Below are 23,290 nucleotides of genomic sequence, written 5' to 3'. Positions count from 1 at the left end.
ATATAAGCCAGGTCAAGTCGCCGCTAAAACAGCAAGACTTGACCTCTTTGTCAATTCACCTCACTCTTACCTATCCCTTTGCCCAAGCCCTTAGTTGGCTATAGTGCACATTACTTAAGCATCTTATCCAGGCCATCGTTGCCCTCTACCTCTATATCATAACCCCTGGGCCCTAGTCGCCCCTCTACCTTTCTCATAGTCCATTGGTGATAGTGCCACGGACTTTAAGCCCCTTGAACCATAGGTCCAAGCTGAGTTGTGACACTAGGTCAAGTCTTTACTTGTATTCCTGTCAACAAACAAGACCTACGCTTGGATAAGCACCAAAGCTTGAAAAGCCATCACATTGTAGCCCCTGTGTAATAATCAAAGACAGGAATACAAGTGGCAGTAAAGCCGCGGGATAGCCCCTTGCTAGCAATCGTCTGCATACCAGGGTGTCCGCACCTTTAGCCATACGCTGTTAGTCAGCCAACCTTCTGCTTACTAAAAACCTGATTGTTAATCACGCTCGTACACAGCTGTTGATATCAATATAAGGATAGTCTAACGCTAGTAGGAAAGCAAACAGTTAGTATTTAGTGCTATAAACCCGTTTTGTCTATCTGATTGAGTACCGATTTATATCAGGAACGCATTCTAGTGTTTGATTTCTTAGACCTTATCCTCTTTGCCATCTTTTGGCCCTACTCCATTGTCACCCGTTACCTCTCTTGAGAAAACTATCAGCAACATCAACCACGTTTTAGTTGGTTGCATCAACAATCTTGAAGAACACATTTGTCATAACCCATATCTGGAGGGGTTATTACCATATATCCACTGTCAAAGATATATATAGTATATATGATGCACAGTGATATATTAATAATATAAGTTGCTGGGGGACGTTGCACTCCCCCCACCCCCCTAGCCGCAGGCCAATGTTAATGCCCGCAGGCAAGGTCTGAATAATATTATTATAGAAGAGATTATGTCATCCCCCCCCCACCTCAAATCCGTAGTAGTTTAGTATAGTATTTGATAAAGGACTGGAGGGGGGGAGGTCATGTGACCTGGACTTAGAGAATATCACTAAGTCCAGCCATGTCGACCATAAGTCTCTTATATGTAGGAACCTGGAGGTTCTGACTGCATATGTGCGAGTATATGCGTGCTTGCGGTCATGTTGGTGTGCAACACGAGTGTGTTGGAGGCTTGACAAGGTCAGGACTCATGGGAAGAATGGAGTGGGTCATGACATTGCCCCCCCTTTTGCACATAGTTTAGAGGACATGAACTTGTGCCATTGTAAAAGATGTCTGGGTAGATATCTTATTAGGTGTCAAGTTCTCCTAGGTATAATTGTGCAATGAGTTATTCTGAGGTCACCTGACTTGTTCTTGGTCATGTGATCCTTGTTGGAATGTTGTTTTCTTCCTGTGGGAAAGTTCCCACACTACTGTCTTTGTAAGGTAGCTTCTCAAGTCTTCTGGAAGTTCCTGGTTAGCAACATATTTCATGGTTGCTTGGTTACAGTATGGTGCCATTTTATTGATCAGAAAGGATTGGTATAGTAAGTCATTTCCCTCTGACTCAGTCTCTTGGCCCCCATGGTATAAAGAAGAGGGCAGTGGGAGGGGGGATAAGTCATCAACATGTCTCAATGCCCAACTGCCAGCGCCACTCCCTCCACAGTCTTGGATTCACAGCCTTCAGGGCTGTTGGATGCCACCCCCTATGTTTCCCAGATTGCATCTACTGTGTGGCAGAGTCAGGAGCTGCCTCTGTCACAGCTCGCTCCCAGAGCTCTAAAAAGAAGGTTGGATCTGGACTCCCAAGAAGAAGGAGTAAGTGGTCTTGGTTGATAGTAAAAGGTTCTTTTACTAAAAGATAACTGTATAGTCACAGATATTTTGCAAGCTTCCCCCCTTGTCCAGGCGTTGGTTAGTCATGCCCAGCAACAGGGAAGGCTCAGAAGATGGAGGAAGCTCCATTGTCCCATCCATGGCTCCATTGGAGTCAAGGGACTCTATTGTTCCTGTAGCCCCTGAAGGGGAAGAGGACATTGGGGTTCTTCCTCAAGAAGGAAGGCGCTTTTGCTGCAAGGGGAAGTGTTACCTCTTGACATATGCCTGTTATGTCAAGGGTGAGAATACAGTGCAAGCCTCTTGTCATGAGGTTGTCAAGGAGTAAGTGAATTGATTGGATATTGTATTCTTTTACTAATATCTCCTTTCTAGTCTAGTGGACCACCTGCTCACTCTAAGGAGTGGAGGGGGACCCCTTTTGGAAAGTGCCATGGGGGTTACAGAGTCCCATGACTTGAAAGAAGGACAGTGGCATCCTGACTGGCATTGCCATGTCATTGTTTGGGCCAGGACTCTTATCTCCTCAGAGGGCCTGAACCTATGGAAGTATAAAGGAGTGCGCCCCCATGAGCGTCTTCTTTTGCTCAAGGACAGTAATGGGAGTTGCTCCCTTATCTGCCTATGAGTACCTCAAGAAGGAGGCAAATGCCTGGGAGGCACAATATGGGACCCTTACAGAAGAGTTCCTATTGGGTCAATGCCCTGCAGGGTTGAAGGCCAAGACCAATGTAAGTTCCAAGATATGGAGTGAAATTACTTGCTAAAGATCTTCCTTTCTCAGCGCAATGAGGACTTTGCCTATGCAATGGAGGCAGAGGATGCAGAGGGTTTCTTTGGTCACTTAAAGGAGCGCCAACCTTGTGACATGGCCATGGGGTATAACAACCTCAAGGCCTTTACTGGTTACTTTTACAGGGATAAGGGCGCCCTTCCTCAGGGTGTATGTGAGCCCAAGGCCCTTAAGAAGTGAGTCTCCTTCTTTTCTATGGTAGAAGGGAGTATTGACATGTTGTTACCAGGGCTACAGTCAACCTGCCACCTGGTGTTCAGGAGTGGGTTACTTCCAATATATTGGAAAGAGATCCTGAATCTGATTGTGGTAAGATCCTTGTTTTGTGGGGTCCTTCAGAGACAGGGAAGTCAGCCCTTGCTTGTTCTTGGGGCCACCACATTAGGTTCAGGCAGAATCTTAACTCTGATGAGTTTAGTGACCATCCTATGGTTCAGTATGCAGTGCTGGATGATATGGATTGGTCCAAGGTCCCTTTGAAGATGTGGGTGCAGGAAGATTTCAATTTCCACACTAGTTACAGATCAGAGCGCCATTGCCAATGGGGGCGCTCTACTGTTATTTGTTCCAATTCTAAGCCTTCTGTATTTGCTGATTGTAGTTATGCCACAGTTGATGGCAAGAATTGGATAGACACCAATTGCACCTTTGTGTATATGGTGATAAGTTGTATTAGATAGTTCCCTTCCTGTTTTTGTTTTTTCTTGCTTTGTATGTTTTGGTCCCTGTCTCAATAAAAGCGTCTTTTCTTTTCCTCCATTTGGCACTTAGAGATAAAATGATTCTTGAGAGATCAGATAAGACAGATGGTTACTAAGAAGGAGCAAACATTGGAAGAAAAGGAAGAAGAGAAGGATGTAAGGTTATTGGATGGAATGTTACATATTTCATCACATTCCATCAGCATAATCCAAGGGATTCCATTTGTTCATGGCCTTGTTACTTTCAAGGTCAGACTCATGTCCTCCTTCATCACTTAATTCATGGATTGCTAAGTTGGATATACTTCTGCTCAGATCATTCTGAGCTGCTTGCATGGCCCATTGTTTGAGCCAGTCATGTAGATCCTCTATGCTCATTTTGCGTTCTAGGATCATGTAATAGACATCCTCAGGAGTGAGGTTGTCCACATAGCCACCTAAGCCTGATGGCAGTTTGTTTTTCCAGTTTCAATTTCCGCAGCCAGCCATTCCCTTACTGTTGAGATTGGTATCCACCATTCAGGATCAATTTCCTCAATGTCTAGATGCCACTCTGCCAACTTCCTTGTGTGCTTTAGCACTGGGGCCCTCACTACATCCTCCACAGAGGCACCCACATTACCTCTACACACAAAGAACTTGGTACTTTGCATTAGTTTGGGTTGTTTTGGTGGCTGATTGGACAGCATAGGGTTCTTCCAATCCAGTAGCATTTCCATCGTTGACCCATTGGTATGTAATCAAGGGTTGCTGAGGGATCAGTAGTTTGGCATAAGCCTTGGATTGTTAGATGGAGTCACATCTTGTGATGACCTTATACCAGCCATGGATGTTGGTGATAAGGGGTTGATCATTCCCCATGTCCCAGCCCATGGATGATCTGGGGGTGCCCATTGATCCAGGTTGTCCTGGGACCAAGGGAACTTGGTCCTGTGCTCACTGGATCTGTCAAGGGGGTAAGAGATGGTATCTCCAGTTGCCTTGGAGATCCTGGTCTCTGTTCTGATGGCAGGCATGATGTCTTAGTGATGGGAATGGATAAGAAAGTAGTGGTGCCAGTGGTGGTTTGTGATGACTCCCCAGCCATGGGATGCCTTCCTGTATACCCTGGGTTGCCAGGACCCTTATCTTTCCGCTTGTCAGACCCTTTATTGCCCTTTGCCCTAGGGTCACGTGATTTCCTATGTTCTTCAGTAGAGTGGTTTGTTCTCCCACACACCTCACATTGGATTTCAGTAGACCCTGATTTATCAGAATTGGATTCACTGTTGTTCTCAGCCTCCCAGAGGGAAGACAAGGGAAGTATTTTATCCAATTCATCAATCACTTCCTGAGAAATGCCTCAATCCAGCATTTCCTGTTCCATCTTTAGATGGTTGTCAATATGTTTCTCCAACCTTTTGACTCCCATTACTAGTTCCATTAAGAATCCATAGACCTTTTGGGTACTTGTAAGGTGGTCATTAGTAATCCGTTTCCTGTTTGTCTCAGTTTTTGGTGGTTGAGTTTCCTCAGGGAATTTGGCAAAGAAGTCTTCAATAAATCCTTCACTGTCTTATTCCTGGTTGCCTCATCTACCAAAGGGGTTTCCTTTTCCCTGGTGGCAGGGTCCTCCAAGGGTGTGTTATTCCCTGGATTCTCATGCCTAGGGTCTAGGATCCTAGCTGTGGCAAGTTGAAATGATTCCATATCCGGTTGGTCAGCCTGTTTAGAAGGGGTAATTCCTACTCCTTCCTGATGTCCCTGTTCCATGCCTTGCATAGGAGATGTCAGCTCCATGACATGATCATGTCCAGGGTTATCCAATTGGGGCAAAGTCCCAAATACACACCTAGGTTGCATCTTATGAATTCCCATATTGTTGCAAAAGGCCAAATAGAGCACTATAATAGTCTCTATTACTTGCAAGTTCCAAGATATACCTATCTTAGTCAGTAAGAAGCCAAATAGCGCAACCCACAAAGGAAGTCTTTAGCTATTTGCAAGAAGAAGACAAGAAGTCTCAGTTAGTAAGAAGCAAAATAGCGCAACCCACAAAGGAAGTCTTTAGCTATTTGCAAGTAGAAGACAAGAAGTCTTAGTTAGCAAGAGGCAAAATAGTGCAACCCACAGAGGAAGTCTTTAGCTATTTGCAAGTAAAGCAGTGGACACCTAGGGTCCTAGTGATGAGAAGACTCTGACAGTACTTCTTATCACTAATCAGATAGAAGGATCAGTGGAGATCCTTTGTTGACAGTTGTTGATAGTTGAATTTCAAATAAATCACGCAGTTGCTCTTTTTGAGGTGTAGCAACACCTGCTTGTCCCTATAGGTTGTAAGACAAGGGAAAACAAGCTGGCTTTCTAAGCAGCTTGTTCCGCCCCTATATACCTGGGCATCACTTGGGTCTATATACATATTTCAAATAGGAGCACAGCCTCTTGGAGCCGTAGCACAGCCTCAAGAAGCAGTATGAGTCAAAGAACCATGTGGCAGTGTTTGATTAGCCAATCACATGCCAAGAAATACACCGGTGAGGTGAGGTCTTGGCAGAGTTGGTTCTATTTTTAGCACATGATCACGTGGAACACCGCTTAAGTATGACTCATACTCTTGGCATGTACAGCCACAATATAAGTATGACTCATCCAATTTCCTTATATGGTAATTCTATTCCCCAATCCAGCCCGGTTTAACCCAGAGATCAAGCACAGCCATCATCATGTGATTGTGGCAGTGCAGGTAGTACTTGATGACTAAGCATTTGTCATTATGCTTGGTCATAGTTGAGTTGTCATTCATGAGTCAATCATGTGACCTGGTTGCTGACTAAGCATTTGTCATTGTGCTTAGTCATACTTGATTTGTCATCAATGAGTTAATCATGTGATCTGATTGCTGACTCATCAGAGTTCAGCTGACTAAGCTTAGTCATCCATCCATTTCATCTTCTTTCCTAATTTGGAAAGGGGATTGCCATTTTTGGTAAGTCTAGGTTGCTTAGTCTCTATTTGTCTTGAAAGTCTTCTTCAAGTTATGTCTCTTTCCTAATTAGGAAGGTGAGTTACCATAAATGGTAATCAGAAGTTGTGTTGTTGGGACAATATGTTGTGCATCATTGATGTAGGGGCATTAGTCATCCCTACATCCCCTATAGGCAATACATATACACATATATATGTATATATACTGGGTATAGGTAAGCAGCTTGTTTTCAATGTCATAACCCATATCTGGAGGGGTTATTACCATATATATCCACTGTGTCCTAGACGTCCTTAAGGGGCGTCAAGGTAGCGGGCGCTTGAGGCCGTATAGAACTAAGTAAAACCGCGTAAGGCGGCGAGGGATCTACCTACGACAACGAGCTAACTAACTAAGGCGAACAGACGCTGTAAGGCGTCGACGAGCTACCTAAGTACAGTGAGGGCGACGCTTAAGGCGTGTATCTAAGTGGTTACCGGCTGTAAGGCCTCGTACAATGTGTGGAGTGCGACAAGAGGTAATCGACCTGGGTGTTACCATGGTCGGTTGGCCTCCTTATATATTACAGAGCTATCTAATTACAAATACAACTTTATGCAATACCGTGTCAAATAAGAACCCCGATCCGCAGTCGGCCTTACTCATGCATATGTGTCACTGACGTGTCATAATGATGTCATCAGGTGGAGGTGGCTACGTATGCTGAGATAAGCGCAGATGGGGATGTGGCTTGGTGCTTAGCGTATGATATAAGCGCCGAGATCATGTGATTGAAAATGTCATCCGTTCTACTTTGTTTAAATTCGAGAAAATGGGAATAAATTCCCTGGTATCGACTGTGTCTACGACACTGCCCCCCCTTTAAGGGCCTTGGCAGCGCCAAGGGCCTTCTTTTTCATTTCCTTCTCAAAATTTTTTAGGATTTTTTCGGCATTTTTGAGGTTTTCCCTTGGTTCCCAGGTGTTTTCCTCTGATCCGTAGCCCTTCCATTTCACCCTAAAAAACCATTTCCCATTTCTTTCCTCCATGTCTGTAATTCCCTCAACCTCGTATTCTTCTTCCCCATCTATGGTGACTGGTGGGGGACGGTTCTCAAAAGCACGTTTGTCATCCCTCTTCACTTTGGACAGTAGTCCTACGTAAAAGACGTCGTGGATCCTCATGGTTGGTGGGAGTCTGAGGCGGTAGGCGCGATCGGAGATCCTTTCAGTTACTTCGAAGGGGCCCAGGCGTTGCTCCGTTAGCTTGGGGCTCAGGGTTTTTAGCTTCACATTCTTAGCATCTAACCAGGCCTCTTCCCCAACTTCGAATTTGAGTGGTTCTCCTGTTTCTCCGGCTATCATGCGTGTCTTTGATTGCCGGAGTGCCGCCTCTATTTCCCGCCATTGAGATTCCATCTGCGTCGCCAAGTCATCTGCCTCCGGGACGTCTGTTGGGACGTTACTCGGGGTTAAGGAAGGTTCCCAGCCATATAGTGCCTTGAACGGGGATTTGCCTGTTGAACTATGTACCGCGTTATTGTAGGCAAATTCCGCCATTGGTAGCCATCTGACCCAATCTTTCTGATTCACCCCTGAGTAAGCCCTTAGGAAGTGTTCGACCGTAGGGTTCACGCGTTCCGTTTGACCGTCGCTTTGAGGGTGGTAGGCCAAGGAAAAATGGGGGTCTATCCCTAGGCGTTGGTACAGAGCCTTTAGGAATTTGTTATTAAAGACTTGTCCTTGATCTGATACCGTTTTTTCTGGCATGCCGTAACGTTTCCACACATGGTGCAAGAATAGGTCCGCCAATTCCGGGGCTTTGAGCTTCTTGGAACACTCCACCAGGATAACATATTTGGTGAAGCTGTCCACAATGACCAGTATAGAATCGTTGCTTCTGTCCTTTGGTAGATCCACTATCATGTCGTAGGATACGTGTTGCCAAGGGCGTGATGGTAGTTCCAGGGGTTGCGGTGGGATGGACGCGTACTTAGGTTTTTGGATCCGTTGGCAGATTTTGCATGAATCCACGTGCCAGTATGTGTCAGCACGGATACCGGGCCAGTAGTAACTTCTGGATATCAATTCTAGGGTCCGCTGCCTGCCTGGATGGCCAGCCAATGGGCTATCGTGGAAGATTCGCAGCAGGTCCGTTTGTAGGGTCCCTACGTCAGGTACCACAATCCGTCCTTGGTAAAATAGTAGGCCGGCCTCCATCTCATAGTCTTTGAACGCGCGTTTAATGGAGGGCGGGGCCTTGGATTCGTTCTGTAGGAACTGTAGGATCTCTTCCAGGGACTCATCTTGGTCTAGGCTTGACTCAATGCGGCGTTGTAGTTCCTTTTCCGGTGTGACTAGTGCAACGTTGGCGAAGACAGGGTCGGGAAGCATGGTTTGGTCAGCAGGTGGGATATCAGCGTGGTCGGCGCGGCGGGATAATGCATCTGGTTTGCCGGACTGTTTACCAGGGCGATAGACTATTTGGAAATTATATCCTGCTAACAAGAGGTGCCACCTGGCATGACGACGGTTGAAGGTCCTGGATTCTTTCCAATACTCAAGGTTCCTGTGGTCGGTGAACACTGTGATAGGGTGGGTTGTTCCTTCCAGGAAGATTCGCCAATATTCAAAGGAACGGATGATTGCAAGGAGTTCTTTATCGTGGGTGTCGTAGTTCTGTTTGGCACCTTTGAACAATTCCAACAAGAATCCCAGGGGATGTAAGCGACCGTCTTCCTGGCGTTGGCTCAGTATGGAGCCTAATGCTGCGCCGGAAGCATCCGTTTCTAGGAAGTAAGGTTTGGTGGGGTCGGCATGGCAGAGTACTGGGGCACTGGTGATAGCATTCTTCAGATTCTGGAAGGCCTCCTGTTCCTCGGTGTCCCATTTCCAGGGTGTATCCTTTTTTACTAGGTTGTGCAGGGGTCGGGCTATGTGACTGAAGTTGGCAACAAACCTCCAAAGAAAATTGGCAAAACCTAGGAATGACTGGACTTCTTTGACTTTTGATGGAACTGGCCACTCTTGTACCGCCTGGATTTTGAGCTTGTCCAGGCTAAAGCCTTTATCCGAGACAATGATTCCCAGGTATTCTACGGAAGTCACATGGAATGTGCATTTTGAAGCCTTGCAAAACAATTGGTTTTCCAGTAAGCGCTGTAGGACCTCATGAACATGCTGAGTGTGGGATGCGTCATCCTTGGAGTAAATCAGGATGTCATCTAAGTATATGATGACGCATACATCCAGTAAGTCCTTGAACAACTCGTTCATGAAGTGCTGGAAAGCGGCGGGGGCATTTGTCAAACCAAAGGTCATAACCAGGGACTCGTATAAGCCGTATTTAGTGCGAAAGGCCGTTTTCCATTCGTCACCTTCTTTAACCCGGACGTTATTGTAACCCCATTGTAGGTCCAGTTTGGTGAAGACCTTGGCGCCGCGGAGTTGGGCCATCAAGTCATCAGGACGGGGTAACGGGTAAACATTCTTCTTGGTCCGGTTATTAAGGCGACGGTAGTCGACAACCAATCGGCGGGAACCATCCTTTTTTGGTACAAACATGACAGGGGAACTGATGGAAGATTTACTGGGGCGGATCTTTCCGGCCTTAAGCTTGTCCTGAGCCAATCCTTGAGCGTGGCGGATTTGGCGTTGGTCATGCTATAAAGGGGCGAGTTCAAAGGGCCTTCTTCCGTAAGTTCGATTCCAATATCGTAGTGCCAATGAGGGGGAAGCTTGTTGAATTCTTCTTCCCCAAATACTTTGGCATATTGATGGTACTTGGGGGGTACTCCTTCAAGGGGGTTCTTGTCTGCTTCCTCTTCTTTGGCGATGGCTACGTGTGCTGGTTGCGCATGGGGAAAGGAAAGGGTACGTTGGTTCCAGTTGATTTCAGGGTTATGGGTTTCCAGCCATTTGATTCCTAGGATGGCAGCGTGTGATCCGGTGTTACAGATTAAGAAAGTTTCTGTCATACGCTTGCCATCAAATAGGAAGGTTAGATTGGCCTTTTTCCAAATTTTGCCAGCCTGTGGGCTCAACCCATCAAGCATAGTAACAATGCGGGGTTGTGGGAGATCTATCAAGGGGAGGCGGAGTAGTTCCGCTGTGCAAGGGTGGAGGAATGATGAGGTAGCGCCTGAATCTATCAGGACTTCTAGTATTTCCGCTTGCTTCTCTGGTTTGATTGGAATTGTGAAAAGGGGTTTATTTCTATGTGATTGCAATATATTACAAAATTCCAATACTAAGCCAGAGTCCTTGGGGTCCTTGCGCGCGGCAGCAGGTACCCTTACTCTTTTCCCGATTGGTACTCAGAGTCTTTGCCAATCTTGGCGGCTTCCTTAGCCTTCCCCTTATCCTCGATGGGGGTGGCTTTCCAACCCATGCGGCATTCCGCGAACTTGTGGCCCATTTTGCCACACTTGATGCAGGCGCCAGCGGCGCGGCGGCGATTTCGTTCTTCCTCTGACACAAAGTTAGGGTTGTCGGAGAGTTTCTTTGAACCGGTGCTGAACTGGCCGGTACTCGTCCCCCTTGCGGGGTTGGACTGTTTGCTAGGCTTACTATCCTTTGGCGGATGGCTAGCACGCTCTTCACGGAGAGCGTTATTGATGACAAGTGCTGCGTTTTGCAGCTCGAGGAGGGTTTGGGGGCGATGCTCGCGGGTTGCGATTTGACGGCTGACCTCCCAGTGGAGGCCTCGGGCAAACTGGCCTTGAAGGGCCGCGTCGTTCCAGTCCAGCTCCATTGCTAAGGTCCTGAACTTTGTGATATAGTCCGCACAGGTGCCGGACTGGGTGAGGGTGGTGATTTTCCGCTCGGCGGCCCTTGTGGCATCAGGGTTGCCAAACGCTGCCAGAAACTCTGATTTGAACCCTTCAACCGTTTGGATGATTGCCCGGTGTGACCCAAGCTGGTCCAGGTGAGGGTGGGCCCATGCTCCCGCGGAATCCTTCATGTTCATCAGAAGGAAGGATAGGACTTCTTGGTCCGTGGGAAACATGCGTGAGTTTAGCCGGGTCCAGGCCAGCATCCTGGTAAGCCACTGTTTGGCTTCGCTCCCAATCTTGCCTGTATAGGCGTCTGGGTGGTCTACTTTGACCGGGGCGGGATAGGCGGCAGCTGGAGCCGGGAAAGGAGGGGCAGGTGCTCTGATGGGGGATCGGAGACGCGGAGATGGAGGGGGAGATGGGACTTGCGGGGGTGCTGCTCTCTTTGGGGTTGGTTGTGCGAAGGTGGGGAGGCTTCGTGGCTGTTCTGGCCAAAAGGAGGACCCACTAACCGTTCCAGTAGGTTCGGTTTTGGGTACGGGACGTGGCGTTTCTTCCACGACCTTTGGCTGGGGGCCTTCAGGGGTACGAGGGCCTTGGAGCTGGAGGCTTCGAAGCCCATCCTTGACAACATCAACGGTTTGGGAAATATTTTTGACGTTGGTCCTTGTTTCAATCCCTGCTTCCTTGATCTCGGAAATGTCTCTTTCGAGACATTCGACGTGGCCAAGGAGGCCAAGGAGGAGGCGCGTGACGCGCTTGAGGGATACTTCGCCAAGTTCGAGAGTGGAGGTTGGCGGAAGTCGGGATTCCAAGTATCCCTGATCAAAGGGGGATTGGGCTCGAGAGGACGTCCTGGAGCGGGTTGCCATAGTATGAGGGGGGTAGGAGCGGCCAGCATGGAGAGAGGCCCGCAAAGAAGAGCAAGTGGGGGTGCGAGAGGTAATGGTGGGCAGGGGGAAGAACTAGTGTGTGCCTTTGTCAGGACTTATGAGCGCTTTATTGCGTAATACGCTAAAACCCTGCGTCAAACAACCTAGCGTTGAACAGTAAGTATAACTAATCACTGCCGTGGGCGGGCGTGATGTAGTACCTTGTCTCTGCAAGCGGGTGTATCTGCTGTCTGGGTTCGCTAGCAAAGGGTGCGGCGACCGTGTGGTATGCGGGCGATAGGGTTAGCCTGCCTTATAGCAATTCGCTACTACGTGGGACCAACAGCTCTTTGATTATTCCAGCTGAAAGGGGAGTCCGATCACGTGTTTTTGCTCGTGCTAGTACAGGTAACCTTCTCGGTGGTTGATGCTTAGTAGAGGGTGTCGCAGAACGGTTTGTAACCAACGTAAGGTCGATTACCTAGTGTCCTAGACGTCCTTAAGGGGCGTCGAGGTAGCGGGCGCTTGAGGCCGTATAGAACTAAGTAAAACCGCGTAAGGCGGCGAGGGATCTACCTACGACGACGAGCTAACTAACTAAGGCAAACAGACGCTGTAAGGCGTCGACAAGCTACCTAAGTACAGTGAGGGCAACGCTTAAGGCGTGTATCTAAGTGGTTACCGGCTGTAAGGCCTTGTACAATGTGTGGAGTGCAACAAGAGGTAATCAACCTGGGTGTTACCATGGTCGGTTGGCCTCCTTATATATTACAGAGCTATCTAATTACAAATACAACTTTATGCAATACCGTGTCAAATAAGAACCCCGATCCGCAGTCGGCCTTACTCATGCATACGTGTCACTGACGTGTCATAATGATGTCATCAGGTGGAGGTGGCTACGTATGCTGAGATAAGCGCAGATGGGGATGTGGCTTGGTGCTTAGCGTATGATATAAGCGCCGAGATCACGTGATTGAAAATGTCATCCGTTCTACTTTGTTTAAATTCGAGAAAATGGGAATAAATTCCCTGGTATTGACTGTGTCTACGACACACTGTCAAAGATATATATAGTATATATGATGCACAGTGATATATTAATAATATAAGTTGCTGGGGGACGTTGCACTCCCCCCACCCCCCTAGCTGCGGGCCAATGTTAATGCCCGCGGGCAAGGTCTGAATAATATATTATTATAGAAGAGATTATGTCATCCCCCCCCCCACCTCAAATCCGTAGTAGTTTAGTATAGTATTTGATAAAGGACTGGAGGGGGGAGGTCATGTGACCTGGACTTAGAGAATATCACTAAGTCCAGCCATGTCGACCATAAGTCTCTTATATGTAGGAACCTGGAGGTTCTGACTGCATATGTGCGAGTATATGCGTGCTTGCGGTCATGTTGGTGTGCAACATGAGTGTGTTGGAGGCTTGACAAGGTCAGGACTCATGGGAAGAATGGAGTGGGTCATGACAACATTGCTCGCATTGAAGAACCAGGGCTAGTCCAAACCATAGCCCATATTAAACATCATAAGTTGTTTGCAGAGCGCCTCAATAATATCTACGAGGCAGATCTTCAAGAACAAAGGAACCTTATTACCAACCTCAAAGCCCACAACCGCAATCTTGCTCTTACCATTGAAGAGCAGGAACGCCTTATCAAGGAAAGGGACCACCTTCTAGTTGAAAAAGAACTTGAGTTAGATAACTTCCATTGCTCTATTCAGGATATCACCCAAGACGGAAAGGGTTGAATCCACTATTACAAGGAATATGAGTGTCCTAGACGTCTGTAAGGACGTCGAGGAGGAGGGCGCTTGCGGCCGGATGTATCTAAGTGAAAACCGCGTAAGGCGGTGAGCAAGCTACCTACGACAACGACCAACTATACTACGGTGTCTAGACCTATAAGGGCAACGACAAGCTATCTAAGTACAGTGGGGAAGCCGCTTAAGGCGACGTGGAACTAGTGAGCTAAGTAGTTACTGGACCTAAGGTCCTCGTACAGTGATAGGATGCGACAAGAGGTAATCGACCTGGGTGTTACCATGGTCGGTTGGCCTCCTTATATATTACAGAGCTAACTAATTACAAATACATTTATATGCAATACTGTATCAAATAAGAACCCCGTTCCGTAGTTGGCCTTACTCATGCATACGTGTCACTGACGTGTCATAGTGATGTCATCAGGTGGAGGTGGCTACGTGTGCTGACTAAGCGCGGAAGGGGACGTGGCTCGGCGCTTAGCGTATGTTATAAGCGCCGAGATCACGTGATTGAAAATGTTGTCCGTTTGTCTTTGTTTAAAATCGAGAAAATGGGAATAAATTCCCTGGTATCAACTGTGTCTACGACACTGCCCCCCCCTTAAGGGCCTTGGCAGCGCCGAGGGCCTTCTTTCTCATGTCTTCCTTGTACTTTTTTAAAATTTTCCCCGCATTTTTCAGATTTTCTCGAGGTTCCCATGTGTTCTCCTTGGGGCCATAGCCCTTCCATTTGACCCGGAAGAACCATTTTCCGTTGCGTTCCTCTGCATCCGTTATTCCTTCAACCTTGTACTCTTCTTCCCCATCCACGGTGACTGGTGGTGGACGGTTCTTGAAGGCCCGTTTGTCGTCCCTTTTGACCTTAGACAATAGTCCCACGTAAAATACGTTATGGATGCGCATGGTTGGTGGGAGTTCCAGCCTGTAAGCGCGGTCGGAGATTTTTTCCGTGACTTTGAATGGCCCTAAGCGTTGTTCCGTTAGCTTGGGACTTAAGGTTTTGAGTTTAACGTTTTTGGCATCAAGCCATACTTCTTCTCCAACCTCAAACTCTGTTGGGCTTCCGTGTTCTCCGGCTACCATCCGTTGTTTAGAATGCCGGAGGGCGGACTCGACTTCTCTCCATTGTGCTTCCATGGCTTCCGCTAGTTTATCGGCCTCTGGCACGTCCGTAGGAATGTTGGAAGGGGTTAAGGTTGGTTCCCATCCGTGGAGCGCTTTGAAAGGTGACTTCCCCGTGGCACTATGCACTGCGTTATTGTAGGCAAATTCTGCCATTGGTAACCATTTGACCCAATCCCTTTGATTAGTGCCGGAGTATGCTCTTAGGAAGTGTTCTACGGAGGGTTCACCCGTTCTGTCTGCCCGTCGCTCTGGGGATGGTAAGCGGAGGAGAAGTGCGGGTCTATGCCTAGTTGTTGGTACAATGCCTTCAGAAACTTGTTGTTGAACACTCTTCCACGGTCTGAGATTGTTTTCTCCGGCATTCCGTATTTTTTCCAGACGTGTTGCAAGAACAGTTCCGCCAGTTCAGGGGCTTTTAGTTTCTTGGAACATTCTACCAATATGACGTATTTGGTAAAGCTGTCAACAATAACTAGTATGGAGTCATAGGCCCCGTCCCTTGGCAGATTGACAATCATATCATAGGAAATGTGTTGCCATGGGCGTACAGGGAGTTCTAACGGCTGTGGTGGGATCGACGCGTATTTGGGTTTCCTAATCCTTTGGCAGGTTTCGCAGGAGTCTACGTGCCAGTATGTGTCCGCGCGTATGCCTGGCCAATAGTAGTTGCGCGAGATTAGCTCCAGGGTCCGTTGCCTGCCTGGATGTCCTGCCGATGGGCTGTCGTGGAAGATTTGGAGTAAATCCGTACGTAGGGTTCCGACGTCAGGGACCACAATCCGTCCTTGGTAGAAGAGTAATCCTGCTTCCATCTGGTAGTCCTTGAATGCTCGTTTGATGGATGGGGGCGCTTTGGATTCATTCTGCAGGAACTGTAGGATTTCTTCCAGGGACTCGTCTTGATCCAGGCTTGATTCTATACGCTGTTGTAACTCCTTTTCTGGTAGAACTAGTGCGGTGTTGGCAAAGATAGGATCTGGGAGCATGGTCTGGGCAGCAGGTGGGACGTCAGCATGGTCTGATCGCCGGGATAAGGCATCTGGTTTGCCGGACTGTTTGCCCGGGCGATACACAATTTGGAAGTTGTATCCAGCCAGGAGGAGGTGCCAACGTGCATGGCGGCGATTGAAAGTTCTAGACTCCTTCCAGTATTCCAAGTTCCGATGGTCAGTGAAGACTGTTACGGGGTGCAGGGTCCCTTCCAAGAAGATGCGCCAATATTCAAACGACCGGATAATGGCCAGGAGTTCCTTGTCGTGGGTGTCATAATTCTGTTTGGCACCCTTGAAAGACTCAGACAGGAAACCTAATGGGTGTAAGCGGCCGTCTTCCTGTTGTTGGCTAAGAATGGAACCTAAGGCTGCACCAGAAGCGTCCGTCTCTAGGAAGTAGGGCTTGGTAGGGTCGGCGTGACAAAGTACAGGGGCGTTGGTAATGGCATCTTTTAGTCCCTGGAATGCTTCCTGTTCCTTTGTATCCCATCTCCAAGGTGTATCTTTCTTGACTAGGTTGTGTAATGGCCTAGCCATGTGGCTGAAGTTGGCAACAAATCGGCGGAGGAAATTGGCAAACCCTAAGAACAATTGGACTTCTTTGACTTTAGTGGGTGCCGGCCATTCCTGTACCGCCTGGATTTTGAGCTTATCCAGACTAAAACCTTTATTGGAGACAATGATTCCCAGGTATTCCACAGAGGTAACGTGGAATGTACACTTGGACGCCTTGCAGAACAGTTGATTATCCATTAACCGTTTCAGGACCTCATGAACGTGTTTTGTGTGGGATACGTCATCCTTTGAGTAAATCAGGATATCATCAAGGTAGATGATGACGCATACATCCAACAAATCCTTGAATAGTTTGTTCATAAAGTGTTGAAAGGCGGCTGGAGCATTTGTCAAACCAAAAGTCATGACCAGGGATTCGTAGAGACCGTACTTGGTTTGGAATGCGGTTTTCCACTCGTCACCTTCTTTCACCCGCACATTGTTGTAACCCCATCGTAAGTCTAGCTTGGTGAAGACCTTGGCACCACGGAGCTGGGCCATGAGGTCATCTGGACAGGGAAGCGGGTAAACGTTTTTCTTGGTGCGGTTGTTTAGGCAACGGTAGTCAACAACCAATCGGCGGGAACCATCCTTCTTAGGTACAAACATGACCGGTGAACTAATGGAAGATTTGCTGGGGCGGATCTTTCCAGCTTTCAACTCATCCCTGAGCCAGTCCTTGAGTGTGGCGGACTCAGCGTCTGTCATACTGTAAAGTGGAGAGTTGAGGGGGCCTTCTTCCGTGAGTTCTATCCCAATATCATAGTGCCGGTGCGGAGGGAGCTTATTGAATTCTTCTTCCCCAAATACCTTAGCATATTGATGATACTCAGGGGGTACTCCTTCAAGAGGGTTTTTGTCAGCTTCCTCCTCCTTGGCAATGGCCACATGTTCTGGTGGGGTGTGCGGGAAGGAGAGGGTGCGCGTATTCCAATCTATTTCTGGGTTGTGGGCATCCAACCATTTCAATCCTAAGATGGCGGCGTGAGATCCTGTGTTGCAAATGAGAAATGTCTCAGTTATGCGTTTGCCATCAAAGGAGAAGGTTAGGTTAGCCTTCTTCCAAATTTTGCCAGCCTGGGGGCTCGACCCATCGAGCATAGTGACGGTGCGGGGTAGTGGGAGGTCTATGAGGGGTAGGCGTAATGCCTCAGCGGTGCGGGGGTGAAGAAATGATGATGTGGCGCCTGAGTCTATCAGGACTTCTAGTGTTTCCGCTTGCTTCTTGGGTTTAATTGAAATCGTAAAAAGGGGGGAGATTCTATTGTTACTATTTGATATGTTACAGATTTCAACAAGCCCAGAGTCCTTGGGGTCCTTGCGCGCGGCAGCAGGTACCCTTACTCTTTTCCCGGCTGGTACTCGGAGTCTTTGCCAACCTTGGCGGTTTCTTTGGCCTTCCCTTTGTCCTCAATAGGGGTAGCCTTCCATCCCGTGCGGCATTCCGCAAACTTGTGACCCATTTTGCCGCATTTGATGCAGGCGCCAGCGGCGCGGCGGCGATTTCGTTCTTCTTCCGATACAAAGTTTGGATCGTCAGAGAGCTTCTTAGAACCGGTGCTTGACTGGCCGGTACTCGTCCCCCTTGCGGGGTTAGTTGGTCTGCTAGACTTACTATCCTTTGGCGGATGGCTAGCACGCTCCTCTCGGAGGGCGTTATTGATGACAAGTGCTGCGTTTTGCAGCTCTAAGAGGGTACGGGGGCGGTGCTCGCGGGTTGCGATTTGTCGACTGACCTCCCAGTGGAGGCCACGGGCAAACTGGCCTTGAAGGGCCGCGTCGTTCCAGTCCAGTTCCATTGCTAGGGTTCTGAACTTTGTAATATAATCCGCGCATGTGCCGGATTGGGTAAGGGAGGTTATTTTCCGCTCGGCGGCCCTCGTGGCATCAGGGTCGCCAAACGCTGCCAGGAACTCCAGTTTGAAGCCTTCGACCGTTTGGATGATGGCTCGGTGTGACCCAAGCTGGTCAAGGTGCGGATGGGCCCATGCTCCCGCGGAATCCTTCATGTTCATGAGAAGGAATGATAAGACCTCTTGGTCCGTGGGGAACATGCGGGAGTTCAATCGGGTCCAGGCCAACATCCTGGTGAGCCATTGTTTGGCCTCACTCCCGATCTTGCCTGTATAGGCATCTGGGTGGTCTACTTTGACCGGGGCAGGATAGGCGGCAACTGGAGCCGGTGGTGGAGGGGCAGGTGTCCCGATTGGGGATCGGAGATGCGGAGATGGAGGGGGAGATGGGACTCGCAGGGGTACTCCTCGTATGGGAGTGGGCTGGGCAAAGACGGGGAGCCCCTTGGACGGTTCAGGCCAGAATGAGACCCGACTAGTCGATCCAATAGGGTTGACTTTTGATAGGGGGCGTGGCGTTGCTTCCACGGCCGGGGGTTTGGTGTCTTCTGGGGTCCTGGGCCCGTGGAGCTGGAGGCTTCTAAGCCCATCCTTGACAGTATCGACGGCTTGAGAGATGTTCTCAAGGTTGGTGCGGGCTTCGACTCCCGCTTCTCGGACTTCTTCCACCTTCCGTTCAAGGTTCTCAACTTGGCTGAGGAGGCCAAGGAGGAGACTTGTGATTCGCTCGAGGGATACTTCCCCGAGTTCGACATAGGGGGCTGTTGGAAGGTGGGATCCCAACTCCCCTTGATTGATTGGGGAGCGGGTTCAAGAGGCTGGCCGGGAACGGGTTGCCATGGTATGTGTTGGCGGGTAGGAGCGGCCAGCGTGGGAAGATGCCTGGGACGAGGAGCGAGTGGGAGTGCGCGAGGTAATGATGGGCGAGTGGTGGGGAGTGGAGGCTGTGTAGCCAGGGGTGCCTATATCAGGACTTATGAGTGCTTTACTACTCAAACGCTAAGCCTTTGTCTCAACCAACCTAGCGTTGGACAGTCCTTTCAACCAATCAACAGCCGTAGACGGGCGTGATGTGGAGCAGGGTTTCTGCAAGCGGGTGGATCAACTGTCTAAGGCCGCAGGTAGAGGGTGCAGCGACCTGTGGTATGCGGGCAATAGGAGTATTCAGCCTTATAGCAATTTCCTACTACGTGGGGGTGGGGGAATTTTGATTATTTTTTCCCGCAAGGTGGCCCCGATCACGTGATTTCGGTCGTGCTAGTACTGGTACTCTTCTCGGTGGTTGGGGCTTAGTGGTGGGTACAAAACGGTTTGCAACCAACGTAAGGTTGATTACCTAGTGTCCTAGACGTCTGTAAGGACGTCGAGGAGGAGGGCGCTTGCGGCCGGATGTATCTAAGTGAAAACCGCGTAAGGCGGTGAGCAAGCTACCTACAACAACAACCAACTATACTACGGTGTCTAGACCTATAAGGGCGACGACGAGCTATCTAAGTACAGTGGGGAAGCTGCTTAAGGCGACGTGGAACTAGTGAGCTAAGTAGTTACTGGACCTAAGGTCCTTGTACAGTGATAGGATGCAACAAGAGGTAATCGACCTGGGTGTTACCATGGTCGGTTGGCCTCCTTATATATTACAGAGCTAACTAATTACAAATACATTTATATGCAATACCGTATCAAATAAGAACCCCGTTCCGTAGTTGGCCTTACTCATGCATACGTGTCACTGACGTGTCATAGTGATGTCATCAGGTGGAGGTGGCTACGTGTGCTGACTAAGCGCGGAAGGGGACGTGGCTCGGCGCTTAGCGTATGTTATAAGCGCCGAGATCACGTGATTGAAAATGTTGTCCGTTTGTCTTTGTTTAAAATCGAGAAAATGGGAATAAATTCCCTGGTATCAACTGTGTCTACGACAATGAGTTTTTCGCAGTCTCATATGACAATGCCTGGTTTGGGCGCAATGGGAGAGACTAGCCTGACTCCCTCCCAAATCCAATCGGGGTGGTCCGCCCCATCTTCTTGTACTCATACTCCTGCCCCTGCGGCTGTGCCGCCACATGTATATTCCCCTATGTCCTTTGATCAGATGTCAGATTGCGAGCTCCTTGATATGGTTGCACAGAATATGATTATTTTAAAAAAAGAATTCTTGCAACTACAAGGGGCTTATGAAGCCCAAAGTGACCAAATATCACTATTAAGGGCAGAACTTGAGGAACATTGCAATCAATTGCAAAATCAACATATTTTTTACTCAAACCAAATTCAAGGAGCGGCTGCTTCCATCCAGGCTGTGCAAGATCAGCTTCTTCATCAATCTTCCTCTCGATCCACAGCTCCACCCCCACCGCCTCCACCTCCTGGCACTGCCACCTTGATCAACCCGCCACCTGCCCCTATGTCTTCTAATTCCGATTTAAAATTTGCCAAACCAAACAAGTTCAGCGGCAAAAAAGAAGACGCCCTCAATTTTATCATTGCCTGCCAGGCTTACATAAGGGCCAAAGGAGCAAATTGATCCCATGAAGAAAAGATTTTGTGGGTAACATCATATTTTGAGGGAGCAGCTGAAGATTGGGTTTGCCCATACAAGGAAAGGAAGGTGTTCAGGGGAGAAGCGGTCCCCTTATTGGAAAATATTGACGTATTTTGGGCGGAATTCACTAAACATTACGTGGATACCAATCGTGATGAAAAGTACCGCCAAAAATGGAATAACTTACGGCAGAGGGCGTCAGCCCAGGAGTACACTCAAGAATTCCAACAGTACTCTGTATCCTTGGGTTATAGCGACAAGACACTGCGTGATAAGTACTATGATGGGCTCAAAAATGACATCAAAGATATTATGCTGTCAACTATGTTCCAATGGCGTTGTGCTACAGCCCAACAGGTTTATGACAAGGCAGAGGAAATTGCTAACCATATTGAATCTACGCGTCTATCCAACCCCTCTGTCCCCACTGTTTGCGCCACTTCTACTGCTGTCCCCACTTCCACTTCTAACCCCACTCCTGCTTGCACTTGTCTCAATGTAGGGGACAATGTCTATATGATTGACCCAACCACTTGTTGCGCCAAGAAGGGCGCTATCACTTCCATTGTTCGTACAACCTCCAGCAACATGCCAAATGTCAGGTGGAATGGGGAATCAAAGGACACTATGATTCCTTTCCCATCTCTAAAAAAGGATGAGCGCCCTGCCGCAGCCGCCCCTGTGAAACCAATTGTTGCTCCTGTCCCTGTGTTAGCCACAAACAAGGGTCCAGGCCCTATGGATCTGGATGGAAGAGGCTTTACAAATCTTACATGCCATGTATGCGGCGGAAAAGGCCATTTTGCGCGCAATTGTCCCTCCAAGCCCATGTCTGGACATGTGGCTAACATCAAATGGTCTTGGGAAAGGCCCAAAGAAGAAAGTTGAATTGAAGTTGTTTCCGATGAGGAGGAGTTGGGAAAAGGAAAAGCCAAGGCCGACTAAGGAGTAAGGCGCTTGGCTGTATGCTTGCGGATTTGCATTATGAGAACAATGATTTTGAAATACTGTCCTTATGTAATACATCTCAAATATATGCGTCATTCTCTGCAAATCCGTGTGAAACTCCTAAATCCCAAAAATCGAGTTTTTTGGCTAAACCTTTTCAAGGAAAAGCCATGATCAATTCTGGAGCAACTTCTTGCTTCATCCACCCTCTTTTGGTAGAAACCTATCGACTTCCAACCTATATACATCCAATCCCCAAGAAACTACGTGTTATTGATGGCCAAGAAATTGATTCTGGCCAAATCACTCATTTTACTTGGTTTAAATGTACCATTGGCAATCACACCAAAGAACTAGAATGTCATATTTCCAATATTGGCAATCACCAATTAGTTTTAGGAATGTCATGGTTAAAAAAACACAATCCCCAAATTTTGTGGGAAAAACATACACTTGTTTTCAATTCCTTATATTGTTCCAACAACTGTTTAGCCACACCTGCTGTTTTAGAACTCAAAGCAGTGGAAGAAATTCCTGTCCTTTATCAAGAATTTGCTAGAGTATTTTCAGAGGAGGAATTGTCAAAATTACCACCCCACCGTCCTTACAACATTGCCATTGAGCTACTCCCTGACGCAAAACCCCGACATGGCCCCATCTACAGCCTAGGCCCAAGGGAAGATGCGGAACTTAGGGAAACCATTGAAAAGCAACTGAAGGCAGGTGTTATGGATTAGAATACTACAGTAAAGAATGGCAAAGTAAGCGAACGGAAATTGGCGTTGAAATCTCCTTAATGAGTACTTGGAAAGTATATAGTAAGATTCGCTGAATTTTTCTGTATATTCTACTATTTTTAATCATGTAAATACATGAGGTATTAAGGGAGATACCGCTTTATTAAAAGAAAAGGCTTAATATCTTAGGACTACTTAAACTATAGTACTTAAGTCAGCTTTATGCTTTCTCAAAAGCTACTATCCTCAGTAGCTGGGAGTTGAGGCCTAGGCCCTGCTATGGGAGCTACTTGTTTCAGTCTTTCCCTTATGTATTTTAGTGGGGAAAGGATATTTATAGAACTAGAGACTAACTCTTATAAGGCATAGCTTTAGGAGACAGGCTCTCACCTCACATCCTAGCTCTGTTCATCATGTCATGTCATGTACATTAGTTTCTTCACCCTACTGTATATAGTAATCACAGGCCTCCAAGGGTATAAATAGCCCCTTGAGCTGGCCTTTTTGAATGCATCTCTTTTTTACCATCCTCTCTCAGCCTAGTGTGACTCTCAAAGACTTCTATTGATTTTCTTAAGTATCATACATAGTAAATCAGCCTAAAGCTCTTAAGTTCGGCGCATATAGCCTCTAGGACGGTCCCAACCTATACAGGGAACCTAGAACCAGTTTAAGTGCGACCCTGCCAAGACTTCCTAGCTGTCTGCTAAGTGTTTGGTGCTTCCACAACGCCTTTAACCCCTTGTCTACCGTCGGAGACAAGGAAATAAATTTCCATAATTCTCAATTAAATTACAGTGAGTTCCGGAGACTGACATTCAGGTTTTATAC

At 47.9% G+C, this 23,290-nt stretch overlaps 8 protein-coding genes across 8 annotated transcripts; 4 read left to right on the top strand and 4 right to left on the bottom strand.

The window, feature by feature from the left end:
* Positions 1–1,637: 1,637 nt before the first annotated feature.
* Positions 1,638–3,273, top strand: RhiXN_11225 (uncharacterized protein; the record flags this gene model as incomplete). The annotated part of the gene is made up of 7 exons (XM_043331040.1): positions 1,638–1,829; positions 1,885–2,171; positions 2,223–2,406; positions 2,477–2,578; positions 2,632–2,816; positions 2,870–3,197; positions 3,253–3,273. The coding sequence occupies 7 exons, from the start codon at positions 1,638–1,640 to the stop codon at positions 3,271–3,273; spliced, it is 1,299 nt and encodes a 432-aa protein (XP_043186385.1).
* A 257-nt stretch (positions 3,274–3,530) lies between these two features.
* Positions 3,531–4,357, bottom strand: RhiXN_11224 (uncharacterized protein; the record flags this gene model as incomplete). The annotated part of the gene is made up of 3 exons (XM_043331039.1): positions 3,531–3,784; positions 3,974–4,091; positions 4,142–4,357. 3 exons carry the CDS (start codon positions 4,355–4,357, stop codon positions 3,531–3,533), a joined length of 588 nt encoding a protein of 195 aa, XP_043186384.1.
* A 326-nt stretch (positions 4,358–4,683) lies between these two features.
* Positions 4,684–5,120, bottom strand: RhiXN_11223 (uncharacterized protein; the record flags this gene model as incomplete). The annotated part of the gene is made up of 2 exons (XM_043331038.1): positions 4,684–4,851; positions 4,920–5,120. The coding sequence occupies 2 exons, from the start codon at positions 5,118–5,120 to the stop codon at positions 4,684–4,686; spliced, it is 369 nt and encodes a 122-aa protein (XP_043186383.1).
* A 2,028-nt stretch (positions 5,121–7,148) lies between these two features.
* Positions 7,149–11,931, bottom strand: RhiXN_11222 (Retrotransposable element Tf2 protein; the record flags this gene model as incomplete). Its single annotated transcript, XM_043331037.1, has 3 exons — positions 7,149–9,830; positions 9,875–10,499; positions 10,583–11,931. The coding sequence occupies 3 exons, from the start codon at positions 11,929–11,931 to the stop codon at positions 7,149–7,151; spliced, it is 4,656 nt and encodes a 1,551-aa protein (XP_043186382.1).
* Positions 11,932–14,289: 2,358 nt separating this feature from the next.
* Positions 14,290–19,072, bottom strand: RhiXN_11221 (Retrotransposable element Tf2 protein; the record flags this gene model as incomplete). Its single annotated transcript, XM_043331036.1, has 4 exons — positions 14,290–15,007; positions 15,049–17,649; positions 17,724–18,993; positions 19,063–19,072. 4 exons carry the CDS (start codon positions 19,070–19,072, stop codon positions 14,290–14,292), a joined length of 4,599 nt encoding a protein of 1,532 aa, XP_043186381.1.
* Positions 19,073–20,180: 1,108 nt separating this feature from the next.
* RhiXN_11220 (uncharacterized protein) lies at positions 20,181–20,756 on the top strand (the record flags this gene model as incomplete). Its single annotated transcript, XM_043331035.1, has 1 exon — positions 20,181–20,756. One exon carries the CDS (start codon positions 20,181–20,183, stop codon positions 20,754–20,756), a length of 576 nt encoding a protein of 191 aa, XP_043186380.1.
* Positions 20,757–21,098: 342 nt separating this feature from the next.
* On the top strand, positions 21,099–21,662 carry RhiXN_11219 (Zinc finger, CCHC-type; the record flags this gene model as incomplete). The annotated part of the gene is made up of 1 exon (XM_043331034.1): positions 21,099–21,662. The coding sequence occupies one exon, from the start codon at positions 21,099–21,101 to the stop codon at positions 21,660–21,662; it is 564 nt and encodes a 187-aa protein (XP_043186379.1).
* Positions 21,663–22,123: 461 nt separating this feature from the next.
* Positions 22,124–22,459, top strand: RhiXN_11218 (Transposon Ty3-G Gag-Pol polyprotein; the record flags this gene model as incomplete). Its single annotated transcript, XM_043331033.1, has 1 exon — positions 22,124–22,459. The coding sequence occupies one exon, from the start codon at positions 22,124–22,126 to the stop codon at positions 22,457–22,459; it is 336 nt and encodes a 111-aa protein (XP_043186378.1).
* Between the last annotated feature and the right edge of the window lie 831 nt (positions 22,460–23,290).

Source organism: Rhizoctonia solani, chromosome 14 (genome assembly GCF_016906535.1).
Source record: "Rhizoctonia solani chromosome 14, complete sequence".
Lineage (NCBI taxonomy): Eukaryota > Fungi > Basidiomycota > Agaricomycetes > Cantharellales > Ceratobasidiaceae > Rhizoctonia > Rhizoctonia solani.
The sequence above is the reverse complement of the archived record's forward strand: the minus strand, read 5'-3'. Positions and strand labels throughout refer to the sequence as shown.